Raw genomic sequence first — 23,927 nt, 5'->3', positions numbered from 1 at the left:
TGTGAGCTGCCATGTAGGAACCGAACTCAGGTCCACTGGAAGAACAGCCAGTGCTCTTAATCGCTGAGCCATCTCTCCAGCCCCCAGGAGATTATTTAAAAGTATAACTTTCTCTGTATTTCCTTCCTGCCCACAGAGAAAGAGAGAGAGAGAGAGAGAGAGAGAGAGAGAGAGAGAGAGAGAGCGCCAGATTTACAGGCTGTGGTCTGAGTAGTTCAACAGTGGCTGTTTCCCGACAGAAAAGCCAAGGATCCTGCAGTTGTTCAGTCCACAAGACTGGAGGTCTTGGCAGTCTTGGGTTGGTGCTGGAGACCCAGGGAGGTCTGAAAGAGTTGTCAGTTTTCAGTCCACACTGGGGCCCTGAGGAAGCAGCATCCAATGTGAGTGAAGGAATGGCTCAGGAGAGATGAACTCAGGTGAAAGGGAGCGCAAGCAGACAGAAAGCAGCTTCCTCTCCATGTCATTTTATGTGGGGTGCCGCCAGGTGTGGCCCAGATTGAGGGTGAATCTTCTGATGACAGATGATCCTGATTAAGGGTGGGTCTCCCACCTCAAATAGTACAGCCTAGAAAAATCTTCCACAGATACCTGGGTTTTAGTTACTTCTAAATGTAGTCAAGTTGAGAAACAAGACTTAGCCCTCACATACCTGAAATGTGCCTAAGAAACCTGGAACTCGAGTTTTCATTTATTTAATTTTTGACCCAAACTCATGGCACCAGGGATGGCCTCCTCCTCTCACTTCCCAGGGGCTAGAGTTACAGGCCTGTACCACTATATCCAATGTAGTTTTCCCCTGGGTGTGTGTATGATAGTACACACTGTCAATGTGGTCTAGTCTAGTCCAAGTGCTATAGTTACAGGGGTGTGTTCCCATACTCTAATTTTATTTAATTTTGCTTGATTTACATTTAAATTGAACAACCACATTTGATTTGCATCTGCCTTATGAAATAAAGCCAGACTCTTTGATCAAACTGGAAGATTTTTTTGGTTGTTTTGTTTGGCAGGTCTTCCCTCTGAATGATAATAGATATAGGTGTCCCTTCTTGTGATGTTTAATAGTTACTGTTGATAATTGCCTAAATGCATTAATTCACTAGATATTACAAAATGGTAATATTCTAATTCCTGTTACTTTTTAATTATAGTTGCTAGTTCTGGAGACAAGTGGCTAAATAATAATAGTATTATTTAGCTTGTTTTTCTCCACATTAGGGTAATAGAAAAGAGTTTCAACTTGATGTAATTGGACTTTTCGTGATTATTTCCCAAATTAATCAAATAATCTTATGAGAGATGTTATCTCAAAAGCTGGATGTATAATGCTAGCACTCTGGAGACTGAGGTAGGAGATCCTGAATTCAGACCAACCTGGGATATACAGTGAGAACAAGTGTGTAAAACAGATCTTACCTCAGCTCGATTTAAAACCCTCTATAAAACATAGCCTTCGAGGAAACTGGGATATCTAGAGGATGATACTTTTAGAAAACTCTTCTTTCTTAAAAAAAGAAAGAAAGAAACAGAAAGAAAGCTCAAAGGTTTTTGTCTTTTTGTTTTGTTTTGTTATGTTTTTTGTTTTTTGGGTTTTTTGTCAAATAGATTTTCTCCTCAAAGAGTGAATCCCGACTGAAACATCTGTTGCAGAGAGCCCCAGACTACTGCCCAGAAACGATGGTAAGCCCTACATCACTGTGACACCTTTTGTATACATGAAGCCATGGGCTGAGTTACTTTTAGATTTATCACACTTCTCAAGAGTGGTTGAATATGTGATCAGAATAAAATTTTAAACCCAAAATAATCTTCTTATGAACTGCTAAATAGATTAGTGTCTTTCGCCTTTTATCCTTGTTTTAGTGCCTGGGAATACAATAGTCTTAACTACCAATGTATTCCAGTCTTTAAATTTCACTGCTGTATTCATCTAGAATTTAGAATTCTATCAGTGATTTGACTAATTTTATGAAATCTGTAATAACTAAATTCAATGTTTATTTGGATTTTGGAAAATTGAATTTTAGATAAGAAAATATGTGGCTGATTCCTAACCCTCCATTTCTGTCACACTCTTGTTGATACACGGCCTGAAGTCTGAATGAGGAAGTCTCCAGGGTTTGGGCTGTTTTCTTTGTGTGAAATGTGTGTGGGCCAGGCCAAGAGCGCACAAGCTTCTGTGAGAGAACTGTAGATATAGTGGCCTCTGCTGTGTGCAAGAGGGAAGTGCTGAAGGTCAGACAGTGCTGACTGTGCTTGAAACCCGAGTAACCTGGCTCATTCCCAGTACTTTAAGTGGAAAAACAAGAAAGGCATATGCAGTAGTTACCATTTTTACACTTGGTGTGTGCATGCATGCGCATGTGTGTACACCATGGCAAGTGCGTTAAGATCAGAGTACAGTGTGTGCAGGTGGTTTGCTCCTTCCGCCACAAGGGTCTGAGAGTCCCAGAGATTGGCAGCACCACCCTTACCCACTGAACCATCACACTGGCCCAGCTTTTATTTTTATTTTTTAAATATGGAGTTAGCCCTATGGTTATATGGTTTCATCCATAATCCAATTAACTGTGCATAATTTCTGTAGAGATTATCATGTATAGAAGCTAGTTATTTGCATAAAAGCATTTTGGTGATTACAATTTCAGGTTGAAATTTGGAGTTGTATGAATTCATCTTTGCCAGGTAAGTAAATTAATTTTACTAATGTAAAATCTGAACCATAGTCCTAAACCTGATTTGTATATAGGATTTTAAAAATGATTTATTTCTTATTGCTTTGTATGTGTGTGTGCATGCACGTGTGTGCATGAACATGTATACATGGACACATGCACACCATGGCACCTGTGTGTTCAGGGGCCGACTTTGCAGGAGCTGGTACTCCTTTTTGCCTTGTTGGGGTGGGTCTCTCGCTTCTGCCTTGTGGCAAGGTGAAACAGCAGCACATCTGTTCATAGTTAAACAAATGCAGCACAAACAAATGTAACACACCTTTACAGAGTTACAGTCATATTCTGTAGCAAAGCCAAATGTAACACATCTCTATATAGTTAAATAATATTCTACAGCATTTGTACTCAGAGTTTCCTGTAACATGTGATCTTACTGACTGCTACCTCCTTGTAATGTCACCTTGGCTTTAGACCTTAGGCTCTCTCCCCTGCTCCCTCTTCCCTGCTGTAGGGACTATGGCTGCTCTAGTATGTGGAACTCCCCCTCCTCTCTCCACACTGGGCAGCTAAGTTGTTAACTAGTCGGCCCTAGGAAGGGAATTGGCCGTTTGTGTGATTAATTGACACCATGGCCTGGATCTCAGCATTCAAGTAACATCTGAATTACAAAACCAAAGTTAGCTGGAAAGATAACTAGCCCAGAAACTTGAAAATTACCTTTGATGGCTTTTTCTTTCTAGTCCCATTAACACACCCTTTGCAAGACCTTGTGTCTGTCTCTTCTATTCCTAGTTCAAGTCTTTGTCACTACATTCTTGGGATAGAATATTGTATAGTCATAATTAATAGTTACTATATATTATAAATTTATGATTAATGTTTCAGCACATTATTTCTGTCTTTCTCATCTCCTTCAGAAAGAATAACTCAGGGATTTCTGCTTCCATTGCAATAAAGCCTAAATTCTGTAGCCTGACATTCCTGGTCTTCTGGAATTGAAGCTCATTTTCCAGCCCTGGTTAAAGCCAATGCTTAGGATACAGGAATATGCCCTGTGTTCTTAGCTTGAAAGAGTTTCTTAGTATTCTCAGAAGTTTGCATTGCAAACAAACTGAGCAGTGCACTTCTGTTCAGCCCAAACTACAGTCTCCACAATGAGCTGCTTCTTGTATATTTTATCTATTTTTTATAATTTCATATCCCATGTAATAGAGTAGCTTGTATATAGTAGAGATTCAATAACAAAAGAGCTTGTTGAATAATTTTATTTTCTGAGGTTGTAGGGTGTTTGGGGATAGCAATGTACTGCATTATGAATAACAGCTCGCACAGCTTATGATCCCTGCAGATTCTGTTCACTAGTCTAAGAGTGAGAGTGTCTGAATACAAGGAAGCAAACTAAACCAAAATAATACATAGTAATTTGAAATGATTAGGTTTGCCCATCAAAGCCAGGAGTGGCTCGTAGAAATTGATCCTGCATGTTTTCTATGTATCAGTTTTAAAATAAGATAATGAGTTTATGCTACTCTGCATATTTAATATTTTAACACAAAAGATACACACGCTCATTTTTTGGCTATTTGCTTAATTGTATCAGAATATTTGTATGTGATTCACGGTATGAAATAAGGAAAAGGCCTTTCTCCCTGGCTTTCCTTACTTTGCATGTCCTCTCATAGACATGCTGTTTACCCAGGATTGAGAATGACCAAGCTCAGGGCAAACAAAAGGAGATAAAACCAAAGGGCCTAATAGTCATGTAGTGTGGTACCCCAAGGAAACTGACATCACTGGGAATTAGGACCAGGGGAGGTACATAATCGTTTTTAGGCCCTGCTGTCTGAACTAGTTTCCTCATGGACATTCACTTTGTCTTGTAATAATATCCATTAGTTTTGTATACTATTTGTCTTCATTGATACTTAGACCAAAACACTTGAACATTTTGTTTTTCAGGTGTGTTTAAGAAGTCTGATGGCTGGGTTGGCTTAGGCTGCTGTGAACTGGCTATTGGCTTGGAGTGTCGACAGGCATGCAAGCAGGTAACACCCGACAATCAGGCTCTTAAGCACCATGGAGTACAGTTTGAGTTTTAGCTGCCTTGTCTACTTTGCAGCTTTGGAGAGGTGACCTGCAGAAACTACACACTTAGCATTAGGTTATGTCTCAGTTGCGGCCACTACATGTATAATCCTCAACCTTCTCTTTTCCTACCTTTCCCTAAATTTATTTATTTATGTGTATGGGTGTTTTGACTGCCTGTATGCCTGTGTACCACATGTGTACCTTGTGCATCTGGAGGCCAGAGAAGGCAGCAGATCCCCTGGAACTGCAGTTATGGACAGTTGTGAACCAATGTGTGTGTGCTAGGAATTGAGCCAGTGCTCTTAGCCACTAAGCCATCTGTCCAGCTCCGTTTTTCTTTCTTCATCTCTCTGCCACACACAGAAGAGTTTATTGGGACCAAGGCATTTTGTCCTTTGCACAGCACATGCTGAGTCAGTGCAGCTGCAAATGGTCATGTGAAGCTAGGGTACTGTTGGATGAGAGCAGTGGCAGCGGCTTATTCTGTGCTCCTCTTCCCTTCTATTTCATCATGGCTCTACTCTGAGCATGTGACCCTACCCTGTCTCTGCTCTGGAGACACGGGACTCCTCTAGTAAGCTTTGGCTTCTCTTTGATAGGCGCATCTCTGCTACAAATTCAGGGTGGCCCCTGAGTTCACTGCATGTTTTTTAGGAGCTTCTCGGATTTAGTAATATTGGCTTCCTGGCTTCTCTACTCCAAGTGGTGGTTTAGCCCTAACCGGGATGCTAGCTGTTTAAATGGTTATTTAAACTGACCTGTAAACATAGCTGGAGCTTGCTCTGGGCTCTGTGAGATGCCAGTGTTACCTTCCCTTCTGTTGTTGCAGTTCTTGTGTGATGCTTTTGTGGAGGGGTCTTTGTGTGGCCCTGACTGGTCTGTAACTCCTGTGTAGATCAGACAGGTCCCAGGTTATAGCAGTTCTTCTGCCTCTGCCGCCCGAGTGCTAGGGTTATCGGAGTGAGCCAGCGTACCAGCCTCACCTTCACTTTTATACACAAAGCTGTCTAAGCCTGCACTGCGGTGTTTGGGCAGCACATAGCCTAGCTGTCTGCTACTCCCCTCCAAACGCTGAGGCAAAGTTGAGTTATATAGTATTTGAACTAAAATCCTGGGGACATAAAGCAGTTGCCAGTCATTCTTCTTCCTGCCCTTTCCCCAACTACACCTCCCCCACCCTTATCAGTTAGTTTGCTAAAAATTGCACGGGACTAGGTGACAGAATAGGAGGAAGTGAAATAAAGGATGCAATCCCATGACTCTTGAGCAGTGTCTCTGCGCTGAACCTGATGACGTGTAGAAGAAAAACCGCTTGGCAGCACATTTGCTTTGCCTTGTTTTGCAAGCACATACTTCATTATGATGAGTAACCTGCTGTGTTTCTGAGCTCAGCCTCTGACGATAGAGAGGGTAGTGCCTTCTTCATACACTGTTGAGAAGGAACCGGAGGAGTGGCTGATTGACTGCTGCTGTGTGCTTCTGCAGCTGCGCTCTCCGTTATATGGGGTGCTGTTCTGAGGAAATTGGCTTGAGATAGTATAAAATGTTGAATATGAAGGGTTAAAGAAAAAGCAAAATGTAAGTGCCCTGGCAGAGCTTCACAAGGAAATTCACTAGCATAGAATTCAGCTTTTTAAAAGACCTCTGATTTATATTTCCTTCAAAGTTGTGTAGTTTCCAAAATAACAAAAGAACCATGTTGTTATGTGAGATTGAAACAAACCATAGAGCTTAGGCCGGAGCTCTGCATATTAAGTAAGTGCTGGAGTGCTATTTGTTTTAAAACATTGTGTAAGATTTGTTGTATTCTAGGAACTTCCAAATATTTGCGTATAAGGTTTTCTTTGATGAATAAAGAATAGTATGCCAACAATTAGCATACACTAATTTGTGTCCTATACAAAATAAATAGCATGCATAGTAAGTTAATGAAGATTTTTGTTTGCTTTTAGGCATCGTCAAAGAATGATATTTCCAAAGTTTGCAGAAAAGAATATGAGGTATGTCTCTTATTTGTCAGATTTGGATAGACTATTCCAGTGTTCTCAGAACTGACAAAATCACTTAATTTTTTAAAAAATTACTTATTTTTAAACAAATTGCATTCTAATTTAGCAGAAATTTTAGCCTTGGTAAAAACCATCTTTTACTCTCTAAAGTGTTTTGACTTTGAGGTTTGTTGAAATTAAGTATTAATTTTAAAGAAATTCTTTAAATCTCTCATTCACAGATTTCATCTGTAATATTTTCTTAACAAAGCCACTGTACTAAGATTCTGAAATCATTTTTTATAGGTTCTCTATCCTCTTTTGCCATTTTTTTATCTGTGGACCCATCTTGGTGTCCATTTTTATAAACTGCATATCAAGAAGAAATGTAAACTAAGGAACTCAAACTGCTAAGACGAGCACTTCACACTTCAACACCCGTGTTGAGGAAATGCTGCAGATCTGAAACCCTTGTCTCCGGATGGGTTTCCAGCTTTGTGTTCCCAGTGGGCAAATGGTGGAGTGGGAGCAGTGGAGGCAGTTTGCCCCGTGCACATGTGCAAAACTCCTTTGGGTGCCCATATTCTGGAACCCGATCATCAAGTGTGACACTTGTATCACTTTTCAGAGTGTACAGTCATGTAATTAAGAGACTTAAATGCACGTCTCCTTCGTCACATTACTATCTGGACAGTGGGGAGCCCATTAACATCTGTGTACTGGAGAAACAGTAATTCCTGGATGCTTCCATATTAAAGTTCTGGTTATTTTTTCTTTTCTTGGGGTCTGTAATTATACCTCTTCATTAACATTTTTAGACTGCAGAGTCTGATTATCCTTTGTCCCTTTGTTCTGTTGGCTAAGTTACATCTGCTCTCTGAAGACAAGTTTCAAGTTAACTTCAGCTTCCCTCTGTTCTTGTTGAAAAAAAACCTGCTATAAAGAAGTAAAGAGTCTCTTTGAATGTTTTCTTACCTCTACCTTTGAAATGACCATTTGGGTTCTCTTGACTACGTGGCTAACTGTGACAATTCCTTCTTTTCTTCCACATGATGTCTGACACTGTCCATCTCCTGTAGCCTGTCCTCCATTACTTTAGTGTGCTTCCTTCTCTTGTCTGGATTTCTGCACTGCCCTAGGAAGTCTGCAGTGTGTTGATGAAGGCCGAGACAGGAAAGGTAAGAGAGATAAACACTGTGCTACGGTAGAGATAAGAGCAGATTTCACCACTGCCTGCCTCTCTTTATCTGGTGTAGAATTAATTCAGCAACTATTTTTCAAAAGTCTATAGAATGTGTTTCTTCCTTATTTTTTTTATTTTAAGCTCAAATTATTCAACATAATTCAAAACTCGGTTTGATTTCCTACATATTATTTAGAAATAATGAGAGGCAGCAGAACTTTAATTCAGGAAGCTGGTTCTGCATTTTACACCCAAAGCAAATCTCAGCTAAAGTCTAGTCTAGCCGTAGGACCATCTGTGATCTCTAAGGTGAATTGGGTAAATTTGGCAAAATATAGTCTATTTATCTTGCTGGTTCTCTGTTAACATCAGAAAAAAATTTATAAAATGGGCCTTTAATGTCTTTTCCTTAGCCTTAAGATGGTTGTAAGATGAATTCCTACATGTTGTGGTTTTAGGGGCCACATTTACCCTGAAGAACAGATCTTAGGTGGTTTGAGTAGAGATTTAGAGACTGGGTGGTTACATTCAGAAGATCCTGTTATCTTCATTGGAAAACTGTTCCTGGTTCCTTTAAGGGAATTTCCTAGGAAATTTACTTTAATAAATAAAGACTATATTGCCACTTAAGATTCTGTTTTATTCAGACCAACCTAAGATAATCCAACTAAATATAGAGCATTTTACATCAGATTTTATAGTCTGGTTTCTAATGAACATCAGCAATATTAATGAAATTTTGAAAGGCAGATTTATCTAACTAGAAAAAGCACAGACTTCAGAGTCAGACCTAAGTTAGAAACCTAGCTAAGGTGACTGGGGAAATGACTCCACAGTTAAGAGCACTGGCTACTCTTCCAGAGGTCCTGAGTTCAATTCTCAGCAACCATGTGGTGGCTCACAACCATCTATAGTGGGATCTAAAGTCAATAGAGCACTCATTTACATAAAATAAATCTTTAAAGACAAACCCCAAACCTAGCTGAGCATGGTGGTACACACCTTTGATCCCAGCACTCTGGAGGCGGAGACATGAATCTTAGTGAGTTCCAAGCCAGCCAGAGACACATGCTGAGAACCTATCTCAAAACAAAACAAAATTTTAGTTAAGATGTTTATAGCTTAACTTCTTTAATAAAGGAGTTTATCTAATTAAGTCAGATTAGTTAAAATATATACTGGGGCTAGAAAGATGTGTCAACAGTTTAGAGCACTTCCTGCTTTTTCAGAGGATTTGGGTTCAATTCCCAACACCCACAGGGCCATACAGAACTCTCCCTGATGCCCTCTTCTGGCCTTTCCAGACACAAGGCATACCGTAGTACAATACATACATAAACTTATACATATAAATTATGATAAATAAGCCCAAAACTACTATTTTAAATATATACTGTATGCATGAGGACTTAGGAAATCATAAGTAGAGCCAGTATTTTGGGAGTTCCAGGAAAAACTTTGCAAAACAATGATGAGTTGGTGTGGTTGGTTAATAAGACTGTGGACCAAAGGCATGCTAGGAAAAATGCATGTGGCTCATGCAAGGGGCAAAGAGAAGGACAAAACTTGACAGTCTTACTATGTAGCCCTGGCTGTCCTGGAACTCACTCTGTAGGCCAGGCTGACTTCAAACTAACAGAGATCCACTTGCCTCTACCTTCTGAGTGCTGGGATTAAAGGCATCTGTCACCATAACCTGCCAAGTTTTAAATAAAAAGGTATGTGTGTGGGGGGGGGTCCTATAATAGAGGTAGTTTATGTCATTAGAATGCTGAGCAGTAAGAATTCTGTGAGTCAACTGTGTGTGCACAATACACAGACAAAAGGAACTTTTTATAGTTGTAAAGATTCTATTATATTCCATTGTCAAAGGTATATTAAGGATTCTACTTACCTATATAAAAGCAACTAACTTTTTAAAGAATCAACACTTTAAAGACGGGTAGAGGGGAGGAATTCAAAGATTTAAATGAAGAATCGTTAATAGGGTTTGTCATGATGGGTTGGATGTAGATGACATTGTCCAAGGATGTAGAATAATTACCTAATAGTTTAAGCCCAGTGTCCTGGAATACTCTTACTATCGTCCTGTGCTTGAAGGTACTATGTAGGTCCTCATCTTCCCACAGAGGGCAGACTTACTATCTAGATCTGTGTTGTGGGTGTAGAATGCACTCAGTAAGCACAGTCTAGAGAATGAGGCCCCGAGGAGACGTTATTTTGAGGACTTGAACGTGTGCTGAGTCAGTTTCCATAGCTTTATAGTCTCGTGCACTTGGAACCAATTGAAGATGGAAAACCCATTTGAGGTCTCTTCCCTTTCTCACCAACAAATCTGGCTCCAAAAGGGCTACACTTGCAATACAGGATAACAACAATGTTTGTCTCCTTCTTTTGTAGAGGGATATATTGCTTCTCTCAGTGTTGTTTCTCTTGAAAACTGGTACTGATAACTTGAGTTTGAAGTCTCACTCATATAAAGTGAATGCTCAGAGAATCTCCAGCTGGGAATGTATCAAAAATGATTCTAAAATCGTAGCCCTTTCTTAGATGCCTAAGACAAGTAACACAGATCCTCTCTGCAGATAAGAGTCTAAGGGAAATAAGCAACTCAGTTTTTAAAAAAAAAAAAAGTCACAATAAAATTTACTAGAAAATAAGGTCATCAGAGAACAGCCAGACCTCAAGGCATTTCTGCTATAGAAACGATCACATGCAGACCATACAGATATTTAATATGGTTAAGAAACAGAATCCTAAAAATACACAGAGCACATAGAATTGGGAAAGAATTTAATAAAATTTTAGTTGAAGAAATAAAAATAAAGTGGAAGCTGGGGGATGTTCTTCTATGATCCAAGTACTTCTGAGATAGAGGGGAAAGGTCATGAGTTCAAAGGTCATACTCAGCTGAATTTTGAGTTTAAGCCAGCCCAGGCTACAAGAGATCCAGTCCACACATTATACACATACATCATTAAAAAAATTCTTGCAATAAGAAGTTAAAAAAATCTTCTCTTTCAAAGATGGCCAACTGCTATTGTCTCAGTAGCAACATAAGAAGCCAGAAAACAATGTTTACATTATTCTGAAAGAAAATAGCTATCAACCTAGAATTGTGTATCCAAAAAGATTACAGGAAATAATGCAACGTTATGATAGTTCGAGCAGAGGGAGTGGGTTGACTGAGTAGGGGGACAAGTAAGAACAAATTATAATAATACATGTACACACATAACACAGATATACATATATGTGTATCAATGTGTGTGAGACACTGTCACAATGAAACCTGTTTTATGCTAACTGAAAATTCAGTGGGCCTGGAGGGTGGGTGAGTGAATAAAATGCTTATGCAAACGTGAGGACCTGAGTTTGAATACACAGGTAAAGCAGCTCAAAAGTGTGCATGTCTGTGATTCTAGTACTACCAGGGCAAAGTGGGAGACAGGAGGATCTCCAGAATCTCACTCCCAGCTAGCCTGACGTGTGCAACTAGGGAACCACCAAAACTGTCTCAAACAGGATGGAAGGTGAGAATCAACACCAGAGGTTGTTCTCACATCTTACATGCACTGTTCATTTACTCACTGCATGCATGCACACATGTGCACACACACATGCACATACATTACATACACGTCATATGCACACACAAAAAATAATGATTTCTTAAAGATTTTTGTTTATCCTTTGAGATAAGGTCTCACTGTGTAGACCAGGCTGGCCTCAACTCATAGAGATATGCCTGTCTCTGCCCTCTGCCCTCTGCCTCCAAGTGCTGGAATTGGAGATGTGTATCACCATGCCCTAGGAATTTCTTTTCTTTCCTTCTTGTTCTTTATTTTGTTTTGTTTTGAATTTCTGCTAAGAGTAAAAGATCTGACTGATGATCTTTTCTCATTTGATCACTCCCTGAAAAAGTGCCTGAAAAGAATCCCTCTTATGGTGCTTAAAGAACGTCTAGGAAAGTGACTCAGTGGGGAAAGAGGTGCTTGCTGGTGAGCACAACTACTGCGTGCCACCCACAGAATGCAAATGGTAGAAAGAAAACCTGCTTCTGTAAGTTGACCTCTGGCCTCTACACTCATGCTGTGGTATGCACTCACCCACACACATGCATATATACACACAAACACATACATACAAATAGGTAATTGTAAAAAAAAAACCACCTTAGATAACATTTCTTTAAGAGTTATGTATGTTTGAGTGAGATCACCAAGTTTTGCTCTAGGAGCTCCCAAAACCAACCTTTAACTTGATTATTCCCTCAGAATCACAGCCTGGTCTACAGAGAGAGTTCCAGGACAGCCAGGGCTACACAGAGAAACCCTGCTTCAATAAAAATAGAAACAAAAACAAGCAAAACCAAACCAAACAAACAAACACACAGTTTTCTCAGATTCTCCTGGGTTTTTTCACAAACATGGTCCTTGAGCCACTTGGAAGTATGGGACAGGTCATGAAAAGGCTCGTGGCGTACAGTGCTAGAACCTGAAATAACATGCAGAGCACCTAGAGTCCGATTTTACTTTTAACTCTTTGCAGGAGCCCACCAACCAGCTCCCAAATAATCATACGGAGACTTATTCTTTCTTATGAATGCCCAATCTTAGCTTGGCTTAACGTAAATTATCCCATCTACCTTTTGCCTCCATTCTATTCTTTCTCTATTCTATATACCTCTTTTTACTTTTTACTCTGTGGCTGGTTGTGTAGTTGAGTGACTAACCCCTAGAGTCCTCCTCTCCTCCTTTTCTTGCCTTCTATTTATTCTCTCTGCCTGGCAGTCCCATCTATCCCTCTCCTGTTCAGCTAAAGCAGGAGTTTTAGACAGGCAAAGTAACACAGCTTCACAGAGTTAAACAAATGCAGTGTAAAATAATACAACATATCTTTGCATCATTAAACAAATGTTCCACAGCATAAACAAATGTAATGTCTCTTTTCTTCCTTGATTGTCAGAATAAGTATTGTTAAACGATGGGAGGTAGTAAAATGTCCAGGGTCTTGCTGATGGCTTATGAGTTACGCTTTAGTTCAGTTCAAGGTCTGTAAATTTATGTCATACCTTAAAGCCAGACTTCCCTGACACTGACCTGGCATGTGGTCTTCCCATTTGCTGTTCACACCACTGAAGTGCAGTGCTACAAGCTGCCTTCAGCCTTCCATGCTCCTGCTTGCTCCCTCCTTTCTCGGCTTCTGCTCCAGGTCCAGGACAGTTTTCCTGTCCCTTACTTCCTTTCTTCAGTCTAGTTCTTTGATGGTTTTCTTTAAAGAAGGTGACAGTGAGAAAAGCCAGAGAGAGATACTTCTCAGAAGATTAGCCTTAAAAAGAAAGAGAGAGAGAGAGAGAGAGAGAGAGAGAGAGAGAGGGAGGGAGGGAGGAAGAAAGTGGTTTAAGGAGCTGGAGAGTTGGCTCAGTGATTAAGAACACTTGTTGCTTTGCAAAGGACCTGGATTGGATTCCCAGCACCCAAATGGCCATTCACAATCATCTGTAATTCCAACCCCACAGGATCTGACACCCTCTGTTGATCTCTAGGGTCACCAGACATTTGTGCAATGCGTACGGATATACAGACAAAACACTCACACATATAAAGTAATAAAACAATAAATAAAAATTTAAGACAAAAGTTTTGAGTTAAATAATTACTAATACAACTCAGTTGTTTTGCTGATGGCCACTGGTTCTGTGGGAATGCTAAGATAAAGACAGTACAGGGACTCTTGGACCACAGAACCAAAGGTGAGCCCAGTCCCAGCTCTGTCTGCACCACTGCCAGCACATAGCTAGGTATGACAAGGTGCAGTATGTGTCAAACTCTAGTTTTTCAAATATTCACATGGCTCACAGTTCAGAATAGCATATAATCAAGTTTCTTTCCCACATCATGTACCACGAAGTTGCCAGTGATGTTTTATGTGTAGAAAGGAAATGTGTATATAAAGTCCTCCTCCAGCCTTTACCACTATGGTCAATTAGCATGCACTTCCCTCTGCCGCTGGGCGCCAGTGTTGAGTGTGTGGCTGTGTATGCCTGCTAGGATTGTACTGTATCCTTAGCAAGTATTACAGTAAAATCTATGCTCGAAGATACATTTGTATCACATTTTTGTTCCTTTTTCTTAAATTAACCTTGACTCTAGGCTTACTTTGTGTTAGAGCCATAAAGGAAGGGAGGTTCTCACCAGCCGCTGGTGGATCCCTAAGCTGTGGTGGCATGGCCGTCTGCTGCAGTGGGTCTGCTGTGGCAGGTCACAGCCTGAGCTTTGGACAGCTGTGCTGTCCCTCGCCCACTCAGCTTTTAACTATTTTAACAAAATAACACAGGCTGGAGATGTGGCTCAGGAGCTCATGTATGCTTGCTCCTGCACATACAAAAAGATCAGGTGGTATTTTGCCTTTATAAAGCCTTAAGGACCTAACTAGAACATATGTGTTAGTTAATGCTGAGGAAATGCCAGGAGTGGTTGGGGTGTAGTAAATAGCAGGTTGTGACAGGAAGCTTTAGGAATGGTGAATCTCAGCATAGGTATAAGTATCAGGTCTGAGCCGTTACCTGCAGCTGATGAGCTCCAAAAAGAGCGAAACCGTTAGGTCCTGCAGTACTGGCTTACAGTGGTGAGACTTGCTAGGGTTGCACTTGTGTGTCCTTCTGCTCTGTCATTTAGTATTGTCCCAAGAGGGGAGCAACTCCTACTTAGTCTCCTTGCTGCTGGTTCATTTTCTTTCCAATCCCTACCTTAGCTGAGTAAGCGTGTTCCTAAGGGTCTGGTCATGTCAGACTAACCTGTGATCTCATGGCATCTTAAATGGTCTTCCACTGCTGGCTCACCCCTTGTTTTGTCACTTGTTTTGCGGTACTGGGAGCTGAACCTAGTCTATCACGCTCTACCACTGAGCTGCTTCCCTAACCCAGGCCCCATAGCTCTAATTACCCCTATTTAATGATGGTTCCAGAATCTTCTCTGCTAACTTTCTTTTTGAGACAAGATCTTACTGTGTAGCCCTGGCTGGCCTGGAACTTGCTATGTAGACGATGCTGGCCTCAAACTAACAGAGATCTGTTAAAGACATGCACCACCCCACCTGACCAACCAAATTAATTATTGATTTTCTGGTATTCACTACCCTCCTCCTCTCTCCTTACTCCCATAAGATAGCACATGTACACACATGCACACATGTACACACACACTCCAGAACAGACACTTTTTATCTTTCTTACACTTCTCGCTGAGTTACTGAGTACAGTCTTCCCAGATGTAACCAACTAAAAGCCAACAGACTTGTCTACCCTTTCCTCTTTCTCAACATCTCCCATGATTCACTGGCTATTAAACCCCGAAGATTTGTCTACTGCCAGTTGTGGTGTTGTATGTCTTTAATCCAGGACTTGGGAGGCAATGGCAGACAAAGCTCTATGAGTTTGAGGCTCCCTGATCTATGTAGTGAGTTCCAGGACAGCCAGGGATATGTAGAGAGACCCTATCTCAAAAAACAAAATAAATAAGTAATAAAAGTATTCCTTCCCTTTGGAGGACATTAAAGAAAAGATTTGTCTCCTAAGAATATCTTAGTGAGCACTGAACTCTGGCTTCCTGGAGCAGAGCTCTGCTGTTGTCTTTCTGTCTGTCTCTCATTCATTCACTTAACACCCACTGGGCTGAGGATTTACACTGAGCTAATGCATCAGTGTGTGTAAGGAACTTCCTCAGTGATCGAGCCCCTGTCTGCCAAGAGCGTGTGGTCTCGCATGTGAGAGGAGAAACCCACATAGGCTTAGAACAGAATCAACAGAAACACTGCTAGAAACATGCTGGAGACACCCTGGGACCTGGACGGGGAGCCCAGCCCCAGCCTAAGGAGAAAGGGTTCACAGCAGGTAAACTAGCTACCATGTGTCCAAAGCTGTTGCCACCAGCACTGGATAACAGTGCTTTCTTAGGTAGGGTTTTCTTATTGAGATGGTCACCCTGTCAGTCCCAGTATTCTGACTCATTCCTTGGGTTTCTGAGGTGGTGGTACACCCTCTCTTCAGTACCACTGTAGTTTTTATCTGTTCTTAAGTAAGATGGCGAGTCCAGTGGAGGTACCATGGTGTGGTCACAGAAAGGGCTCCACACTAGTTAATGGAAACCCTTACTTCCTGCTCTTGCCACCAGATGGCGGTCAGACATTTAAAAGACTTAATGGATTAACACCAGAATGAATGATTTAAAAAATGAAGCTGGGGGGGCTGGAGAGATGGCTCAGTGGTTAAGAGCATTGCCTGCTCTTCCAAAGGTCCTGAGTTCAATTCCCAGCAACCACATGGTGGCTCATAACCATCTGTAAAGAGGTCTGGTGCCCTATTCTGGCCTGCAGACATGCACACAGACAGAATATTGTATGCATAATAAATAGATAAATATTTAAAAAAATGAAGCTGGGAGATGGTGGCGCACACCTTTAATCCCAGGACTCGGGAGGCAGAGGCAGGCGGATCTCTGTGAGTTTGAGGCCAGCCTGGTCTACAAGAGCTAGTTCCAGGACAGGATCCAAAACTACCCAGAAAAACCCTGTCTTGAACCCCCCCCCCCCGCCCCAAAAAATGAGCTGATGCTATAACTCCTAGATGTGTCTTAAGTCCTATTAATAATTAGCAATAGCTCAAGCAGCTGAAAGAGTTACTGATAATCAGGCATGGCGATACCCTGTGATCCCTGCACCTGAAAACTCGAGGGAGACGGAATGGGAGTTTCAGGAGAGCCTGACTTAAAAAAGGATAAAGAATTATTTACAACAAATGCAGGAATCTTTTATCTAAGTCAAATATTGTAAGTTTGTAAAATCAAAATGGGCATAGCAGAAGTTTGATGAGTTCATCTACATCTCTAAAGTGATACATCTATAATTTTTAAATGGTTTATTTATTTGTTTTATGTGCATTGGTGTTTTGCCTGCATGAATATCTCTGTGAGGGTGCCAAATTCTCTGAATTGGAGTTACAGACAGTTGTGAGCTGCCATGTGGGTGCTGGGAATTGAAATAGGTCCTTGGGAATAACAGCCAGTGCTCTTAACCACCGAGCCATCTCTATAGCCCCAGTCAAAACATATTTTTAAACCACAGAATGAGTAAAGATGTAGAAGTAGTATTTATTGGGTCTGGAGAGATGGCTCAGAGGTTAAGAGCACTGGCTGCTTTTCCAGAGGTCCTGAGTTCAATTCCCAGCAACCATATGGTGACTCTCAAACATCTGTAATAAGCTCTGGTACCCTCTTCTGGCCTGCAGGCATATATGCAGACAGAACACTGTATACATAATAAATAAATAAATAAAGAAATAGTATTTATTAGCATTAATGGTGCTTCTGTGTAAAATATCAAGTTTTCATTAAACATATTCAGGAGACCCTTTGTATGAAAGGTCTATCATTGAACATGAAGAGAAATGATAGCTGCCTGGGGACCATCTCTATACTCTGCAGGTGACATCAGGAAGACAGTTTTGTCCTTTTTTTCTTCAGCAGTTTGCGAACTCTCTGCAAAGGGCCCGTTTATTGTCCAATTTTAGGCTAGCAGAAGATACGGTCTTTGTCTACTCTACTCTGCCGTCATAGCATGGATAGCATAGCATAGCCATGTAAGATACATAAGCAAATAGGTGTGACTGCGCCTCAGTAAGGCTTTATAAACAAGTGGCAGGCAAAACTTAGCATGCATGCCATTGTTTGCCAAGTGGGGAAACTGGACTCTGCAGCTGTCTTTCCTTTCTGTTCTCAGTCTGTGGCTACAGTCAAATAGAGACATTGAATTAAATGACCTCTGATACTTGAGGCTTTATATCTTTGTGCCCTTCTCTTGGGCTAAGCGATCACAAGACTGACCTTGAAGTGATATGTTTTTCTTACTTATAAGGTCAAATTTTAAAAATCTAGCTTGAGCCAGGCGGTAGTGGCACGTGCCTTTAATCCCAGCACTCAGGAGGCAGAAGCAGGTGGGTCTCTATGAGTTCAAGGCCAACCTATACGAGTGAGTTCCAGGACAGAGCTGCTACACAGAGAAACCCTGTCTTACAACACCAAAAATAAAAATAAAAACCTAGCTTGAACAAATTAGTAAGCCTTAAGGCAGAGTTCCTGAGAGTTGGTGTGATTGACATTGACATCTGGCCTGTACTTAGCAACATTTATGGCCTCTACTCACTAGACGCTAATTAATGCCCACCCCACTTTCAATAACAGAATACTAGTCCAGGCATCAAGTGATGAGAGCTATTTCTTTACAAACTACTTTTTCCTATTGATTTTGATTACTCTGTACATGTCCACTAAGCTGGTGAACCCCAGCAGGGTTGTCTGAGATGGGTGAAGGTAACCCAGGAGCACGGTGGAGAGAGATATGAGCAGGCTTACTGCAGAACACGAGAACGTATTTACTTTCCTGCTCTCTGCATTAGTCTACAGCTCTAGCAGAAATAACTCATGCTGGAGGAGTTCATTATCCCACATAGGCCTGGGCTTTGTGGATTTTTTCTTTAAAGGAAGAGCTCCCCTGTGGCTTATCCCTACAATAGGATAGTTGGAGGCAGAGAAAGTGCATGCATTGCAGCCCCACCAGCAATGTAGGTAGACCTTTTGTCTTTTGGCCCTTTGAACATAGTCTTACACTGTAGCCCAGACTGACCTGAAACTCATTCTGTAGTCCAGGCTGACTTCACCCTAGTGACAAGCCTCCCATAAGCCTCTCCACTAATGGGTCACAGGCGGTAGTCACCAGGCCTAGAAAATCTTTGAGGCTATATCCAATATTGATAACACTGGTCTTTTTTACTTGTTTATCATGCTCATACACACACACACACACACACACACACACACACACACACACACACATTTTCTTTCTTTTTTCCCCCCAAGTCAGGGATTCTCTGTGTAACAGCTCTGACTGTCCTGAAACTTGCTTTGTAGAAGACCAGCCTGGCCTCGAACTCACAGAGATCCACCTCCCCCTGCCTCCCAAATGCTGGGATTAAAGGCCTGCACATCACACCTGGCCTCTCTCATGGTCTTTTGAGACAAGTTCTCAAAGCTCACTGTGTAGCTCAGGCTGGCATTGGACTCGAGATCCTCCTGCCTCAGTCTTCCAAGTGCTGAGATTATAAGCAGATGCCACCGTGCCTAGCTAAGGCCCAGTCACTTAGCTGGACCTGACATTAAGGGTACATCTGATTTCCCTTCATTATTTTTTGGGTAATCATTTATGTTAGTCTTTCTCTTCCAGCTATAAATGATACTAACTCATAGCTAACAAGCCCTGAATATCCAAATGGTTTTTGAACAAGGAGTTTTCTTTTGTTTCTCTTATTTTTTAAGCAATGACTTAATACAGGGTGGGTCTTTCTGAACAACAATCTAATCCTTCTAGAAACATTCATTCTGACCTCAGGCTCTGCTTTTGAAAACTTCTGTGGTCTAGTGCAGTAGCTTCCCACTGCCAAGGGGGTGCTTTCCCTCTGGAGAAAGCTAGGGAGTTTCCCGGACTCTGGTTACAAGAACACTAAATGAAAACTATCTTTGAAACTTTGTGTAAAATGTAGATTCTGTCATCGGGTGGGCCGGGAAATTTGGGTGGTTCCACTGCACAGTCAGGTTTGAGAACAATTAGAGGTAATGTCTGAGGTCAAACCAACTCTAAAATGTAGTGGTTACAGGAAATAATGTATGTCTCTGAGCGTCCTTTATTAGGTTACTTTCTAGAAACTATTTCATACTATACAATAAAAAATTGAAATTAATACACTGTGATTCCCTCCACACATACACCTTCACACAGTAATGTATCTCACTTAAGCTTTCTTTGCTTGTCAAATGTTAGTCTATAGCTCAGATTGTTCCCCACCATGTGTTAGGGGACGGTTCCTCTCTTAACCAGAAAGTCATTTTGTAGCATCTGTGTTTCAGCCTTGGACTTAGAAAAGAATGATATCCTGATTTCCATAGAATTCTGAAGTGGAATAAAATTAGAAATTCTGTTTGTTAATTTGTTTGTTTTTCTTTAATTTACAGAATGCTCTTTTCAGTTGCATTAGCAGAAATGAAAGTAAGTATATGTTTGTGATTGTATAAGCAGTCCAGAGAGCAAGACACTTTACAGACATGGTTAGCAGTCAGAACTGATTGCTCAGTTCAGGGTGCCCCCATCTCCCAAGTGCCGTGTGATGATAGGTCTGTGCTTTTATTTATTTCCCAAATATAAAATGCAGTAACTTGCCTTCAAACAATCTTGTTCTGACTTTGAGACAGATTGTATCCCTTGAGAAATGAAGGATGACAGTATAGGAATATTCTTGCAAATATTCAATCTGTGTAGAAAATTTTGAGATTTCCACAATCCCAGAGACCTTAGACAACAATGAGCACCCTAAGAGAGACATACATAGATCCAATCTACATGGAAAGTAGAAAAAGACAAGATCTCCTGAGTAAATTGGGAGCATGGGGACTTTGGGGGAGGGGAGAGGCAGGGAGGGGAGCAGAGAAAAATGTAGAGGCCAATAAAAATCAATTAAAAAATGACTACCACACATGCGTGCACGTACACACACACACACACACCTCTCTAATACACTTGGTCCAGCTTAAAAAAAAAACCCTTATTATACTCAAAAAAAGAAAATTTGAGATTTCAGTTTCAAAGTATATATTTGTTAATTTTATTAACTTACCTTGCTATCTCTTAGTTTTTGCTGATCCTATTTTATAAATGTGAGGCACTGTGATTTTGTTTTCTTTGTTTGGTTTTGCCCTGTCTACAAATCTCCACAAGTGCAGTGGGAAAGAGGCTGTCCCATGCTCTCAGCATGGGCACTCTGGACATTCTGGGAAGCAGCTTTGGTTATGTGACATTTCTAAGGGCTTTGGCGTACATTAGCAGCCCTGACATGTATTAAATGCCAGTGTGTGCTCCCAGATTGTCATTACAACCAGAAACACTTAAACGTGCATCTGTCCCACTCCAGGGATCTAGTTGACTAGATAATCTCAGTCATGAATGGTGACTGTCATAGATCGGTCACAGATCAGTCGTGGATCAGTGAGCCCGTGACAGTGCTGCTCCTAGTGTTTATCCAGTGTTTATCCGGCACGGCTCTCCTTCTCGCATTCAAAAAGGTGTACTGCTGATCATTGGGGGCTGAGTTCACACTAACAAAGTTGCTTGTATCTCAGTGTCATCTCTCTTTCTGTAGTGGGCTCAGTGTGCTGCAGTTACGCAGGTCATCACACAAACTGCCGAGAATTCTGTCAAGCCATTTTCCGAACAGACTCTTCTCCTGGTCCATCTCAGATCAAAGCCGTGGAAAATTATTGTGCCTCTGTTAGTCCACAGCTGATCCACTGCGTGAACAATTATACCCAGTCTTATCCCATGAGAAACCCAACAGATAGTAAGTAAAAAGGATGGATTCTTCTCATCTCAGTCTTTGATAAAATGATCCACTCAAAACTTGATGCATTGATGTAGGGTTCTGTGCTCTAGTTCACTCGGGAAACGAGATGCCTTTGGTGTTTGGGTTTAACAGACTGAATGTACAACTGAGTAATTTTCACAGCTATAAGGTACCAAGAAAGAAGGTAATGTGGAGACCATGAGGAAAATGAAATTCTGCTTTGAAGACGGGAAAGGTCTTTGGTATGGGTATTTTGATGGGAAGCCAGATCATCACCATTAGACTATCAGATAGTACCTTTTGACTGAAAATTTAATCTTGTCATTTATGCACAAAAACTTACACAAATTTGCAACTAAATAAATAATAGGCTGTACATACGCATAGTGTATATAAGAAAAAATTAAAAGTGACCCCAATATGTATCAGTAGGCTATTCATTATATTTTGATGCAATAGTATTTTTCTATACTTTACGACTAACAAAGAGGAGGTTGTTTATACAGAAAGTCTAAGGTGTGTTAAGAAAACAAAGCAATGGCCAGGCGGTGGTGGCACACGCCTTTAATCCCAGAACTCGAGAGGTGGAGGTAGGTAGATCTCAGTGAGTTTGAGGCCAGCCTGGTCTACAAAAACGAGTTCCAGGACAGGCTCCAAAGCTACAGAAAAACCCTGTCTCAACAAAACAAAACAACAGACAAAAAAAGAACACAAAGCAAGTTTCAGAACTGAAAGTATAGCCTAGTTGTACTCAATTGTTCCACACTGTATAGTTCTGTGATGCTGGAACTCTATCAATGAAAATTTCTTACTTTAATAATAAAAAATTTAAAAATAAGAGAATGATATTTTTGAAAAACCAAGGCCTCCTAATGAACCTGTTCTATGATGTCTTCACACACCTGCTTTGTATTTCCTTGAATCCGTTCTGCTCTCTAGAGGTGATCAGATTTTAAAGAACTGACACAGGATCCATTTATAAGCCAGATGCTAGTGTCTTGCTTTATACTGGAATATTGTAAGACTCATTTATAATCTTGAAAGCAGTGTGCCTTGTTTGGTCCTAATTGAAATCAGAGTCCGAGGCTTCTGACATTCTGTGATGTGGCAGTGTGGTGAAAATCAGAGATGTGGCCCTCATGTGTTTCTAAGCAGATCTGTGTTTTCTGACATTTGGGCTGCACTGAAGTGTTGCTGGTGGTGAGGAGATAGAAGGTTTAAAGAAAGGCAGAAAGAGAATAACCTCCAACATCTGTCCTAACACAGGAGTCTAGAAAAGAAGGCTTCAAACCGAATGTGTCTTCAAACGCAGATACCTGAGAAAACTACTTGAGAGAACTCTTCTGAAGTCGATAGCCTGATTGAAAGTCTTCTTTCAGTTTCTAGTTCTTTGTAGAAAATTAAAGGCTGGGTGAGCGGGGCCATAGTTCATAGGCAATCACGGCTCATTAGCATGTTTGAGGCCCTGCTTCAATCCCTGTCATCAAAAAAGAAAAGAAAATTAAAGGCAGAAATAAACTAAGATATTGTCAGAGTTCATATTATTTAAATTACAATGTATGAAAAATTACAGTGTATATTAATTAGCCTCTACAGACTTACAGAAGTCTGTGGTGTCCTGGGGGATGATTAAGTGGAATGTTTTTAACACTGTGGGAATTAGTCATCAGTCTTACATAAAAGAGCACAGTCCACTAGACACAAGCAGGAAATGAGCCCACTTTGATTTGTGGTATCTTTTCCAAGAACATAAAATGATTTAGATGAGGCTTCTTAGGTGTGGGATGACTTTCATTTTGTAAGGATAGTTTTAGAAAGCTCCTGACTGGGGACTGTGGTGAATTCTGGGAAGAGAAACGTTGCACGGCTTGCACTGCAGGATGATGGAGAGCTGAGGAGGCCCTGTGTGCTGCAGAAATGTGCGGGGTGGCTATTGTTTTCCACTTGCCCCCCTGCTCTCTTCTGAGCAGTGTGTGTTGTACACCAGCTAATAAAGCGCTCATGTCCTGAATGCAGGTTTGTATTGCTGTGACAGAGCCGAAGACCACGCATGCCAAAATGCCTGCAAGAGAATTCTCATGTCTAAGAAAACAGAAACCGAGATTGTTGATGGTCTCATCGAGGGGTGTAAGACCCAGCCCTTGCCTCAAGATCCTCTCTGGCAGTGTTTTCTTGAAAGTTCCCAGTCGGTTCACCCTGGAGTCACAGTCCACCCTCCCCCCTCAACTGGCCTTGATGGGGCTAAGTTGCATTGCTGCTCTAAAGCAAACACTTCAACATGCAGGTTAGTATCTCATTTCCCTTATTAACATCGGGAGAAAACAGGATTCTAATTGGTGATTTCTAGCAAATGTGTTATTCTTGTGTTGTCTAGGCTTAGCATTTGAGAGATATAAAACTTGACTTGGGGACTTAAGCAATCTCAGTACAACAGATAAATAGAAGATATAAAATCTTTAATTCTTTTTAAATTAAAAAAACATATAGTACTTTATGTGTGAATGTTTTATCTGCACATCTGTACTTGGGTGCATGAGTGGTGCCCCCAG

The 23,927-nt window shown here is 41.0% G+C and overlaps 1 protein-coding gene across 2 annotated transcripts in view; it reads left to right on the top strand.

The window, feature by feature from the left end:
* Reck (reversion inducing cysteine rich protein with kazal motifs) overlaps positions 1-23,927 on the top strand; it is a 66,890-nt gene that overhangs the window by 13,896 nt on the left and 29,067 nt on the right. The window contains exons 3-9 of one of the 2 annotated variants that reach the window (XM_041667888.1): positions 1,606-1,680; positions 2,649-2,685; positions 4,635-4,720; positions 6,716-6,763; positions 19,997-20,030; positions 21,178-21,375; positions 23,395-23,662. In XM_041667888.1, coding sequence (XP_041523822.1) covers positions 1,606-1,680; positions 2,649-2,685; positions 4,635-4,720; positions 6,716-6,763; positions 19,997-20,030; positions 21,178-21,375; positions 23,395-23,662 — 746 coding nt within the window. Of the gene's footprint in view, positions 1-1,605; positions 1,681-2,648; positions 2,686-4,634; positions 4,721-6,715; positions 6,764-7,830; positions 7,930-19,996; positions 20,031-21,177; positions 21,376-23,394; positions 23,663-23,927 lie in introns of those variants that run through there. The other variant, XM_041667889.1, reaches the window with a different exon arrangement.

Source organism: Microtus oregoni, unplaced genomic scaffold, assembly GCF_018167655.1.
Source record: "Microtus oregoni isolate MIOR12 unplaced genomic scaffold, Mior012 000017F_ref0000208, whole genome shotgun sequence".
Classification (NCBI taxonomy): domain Eukaryota; kingdom Metazoa; phylum Chordata; class Mammalia; order Rodentia; family Cricetidae; genus Microtus; species Microtus oregoni.
This window is presented reverse-complemented; position numbering and strand designations above follow the sequence as displayed.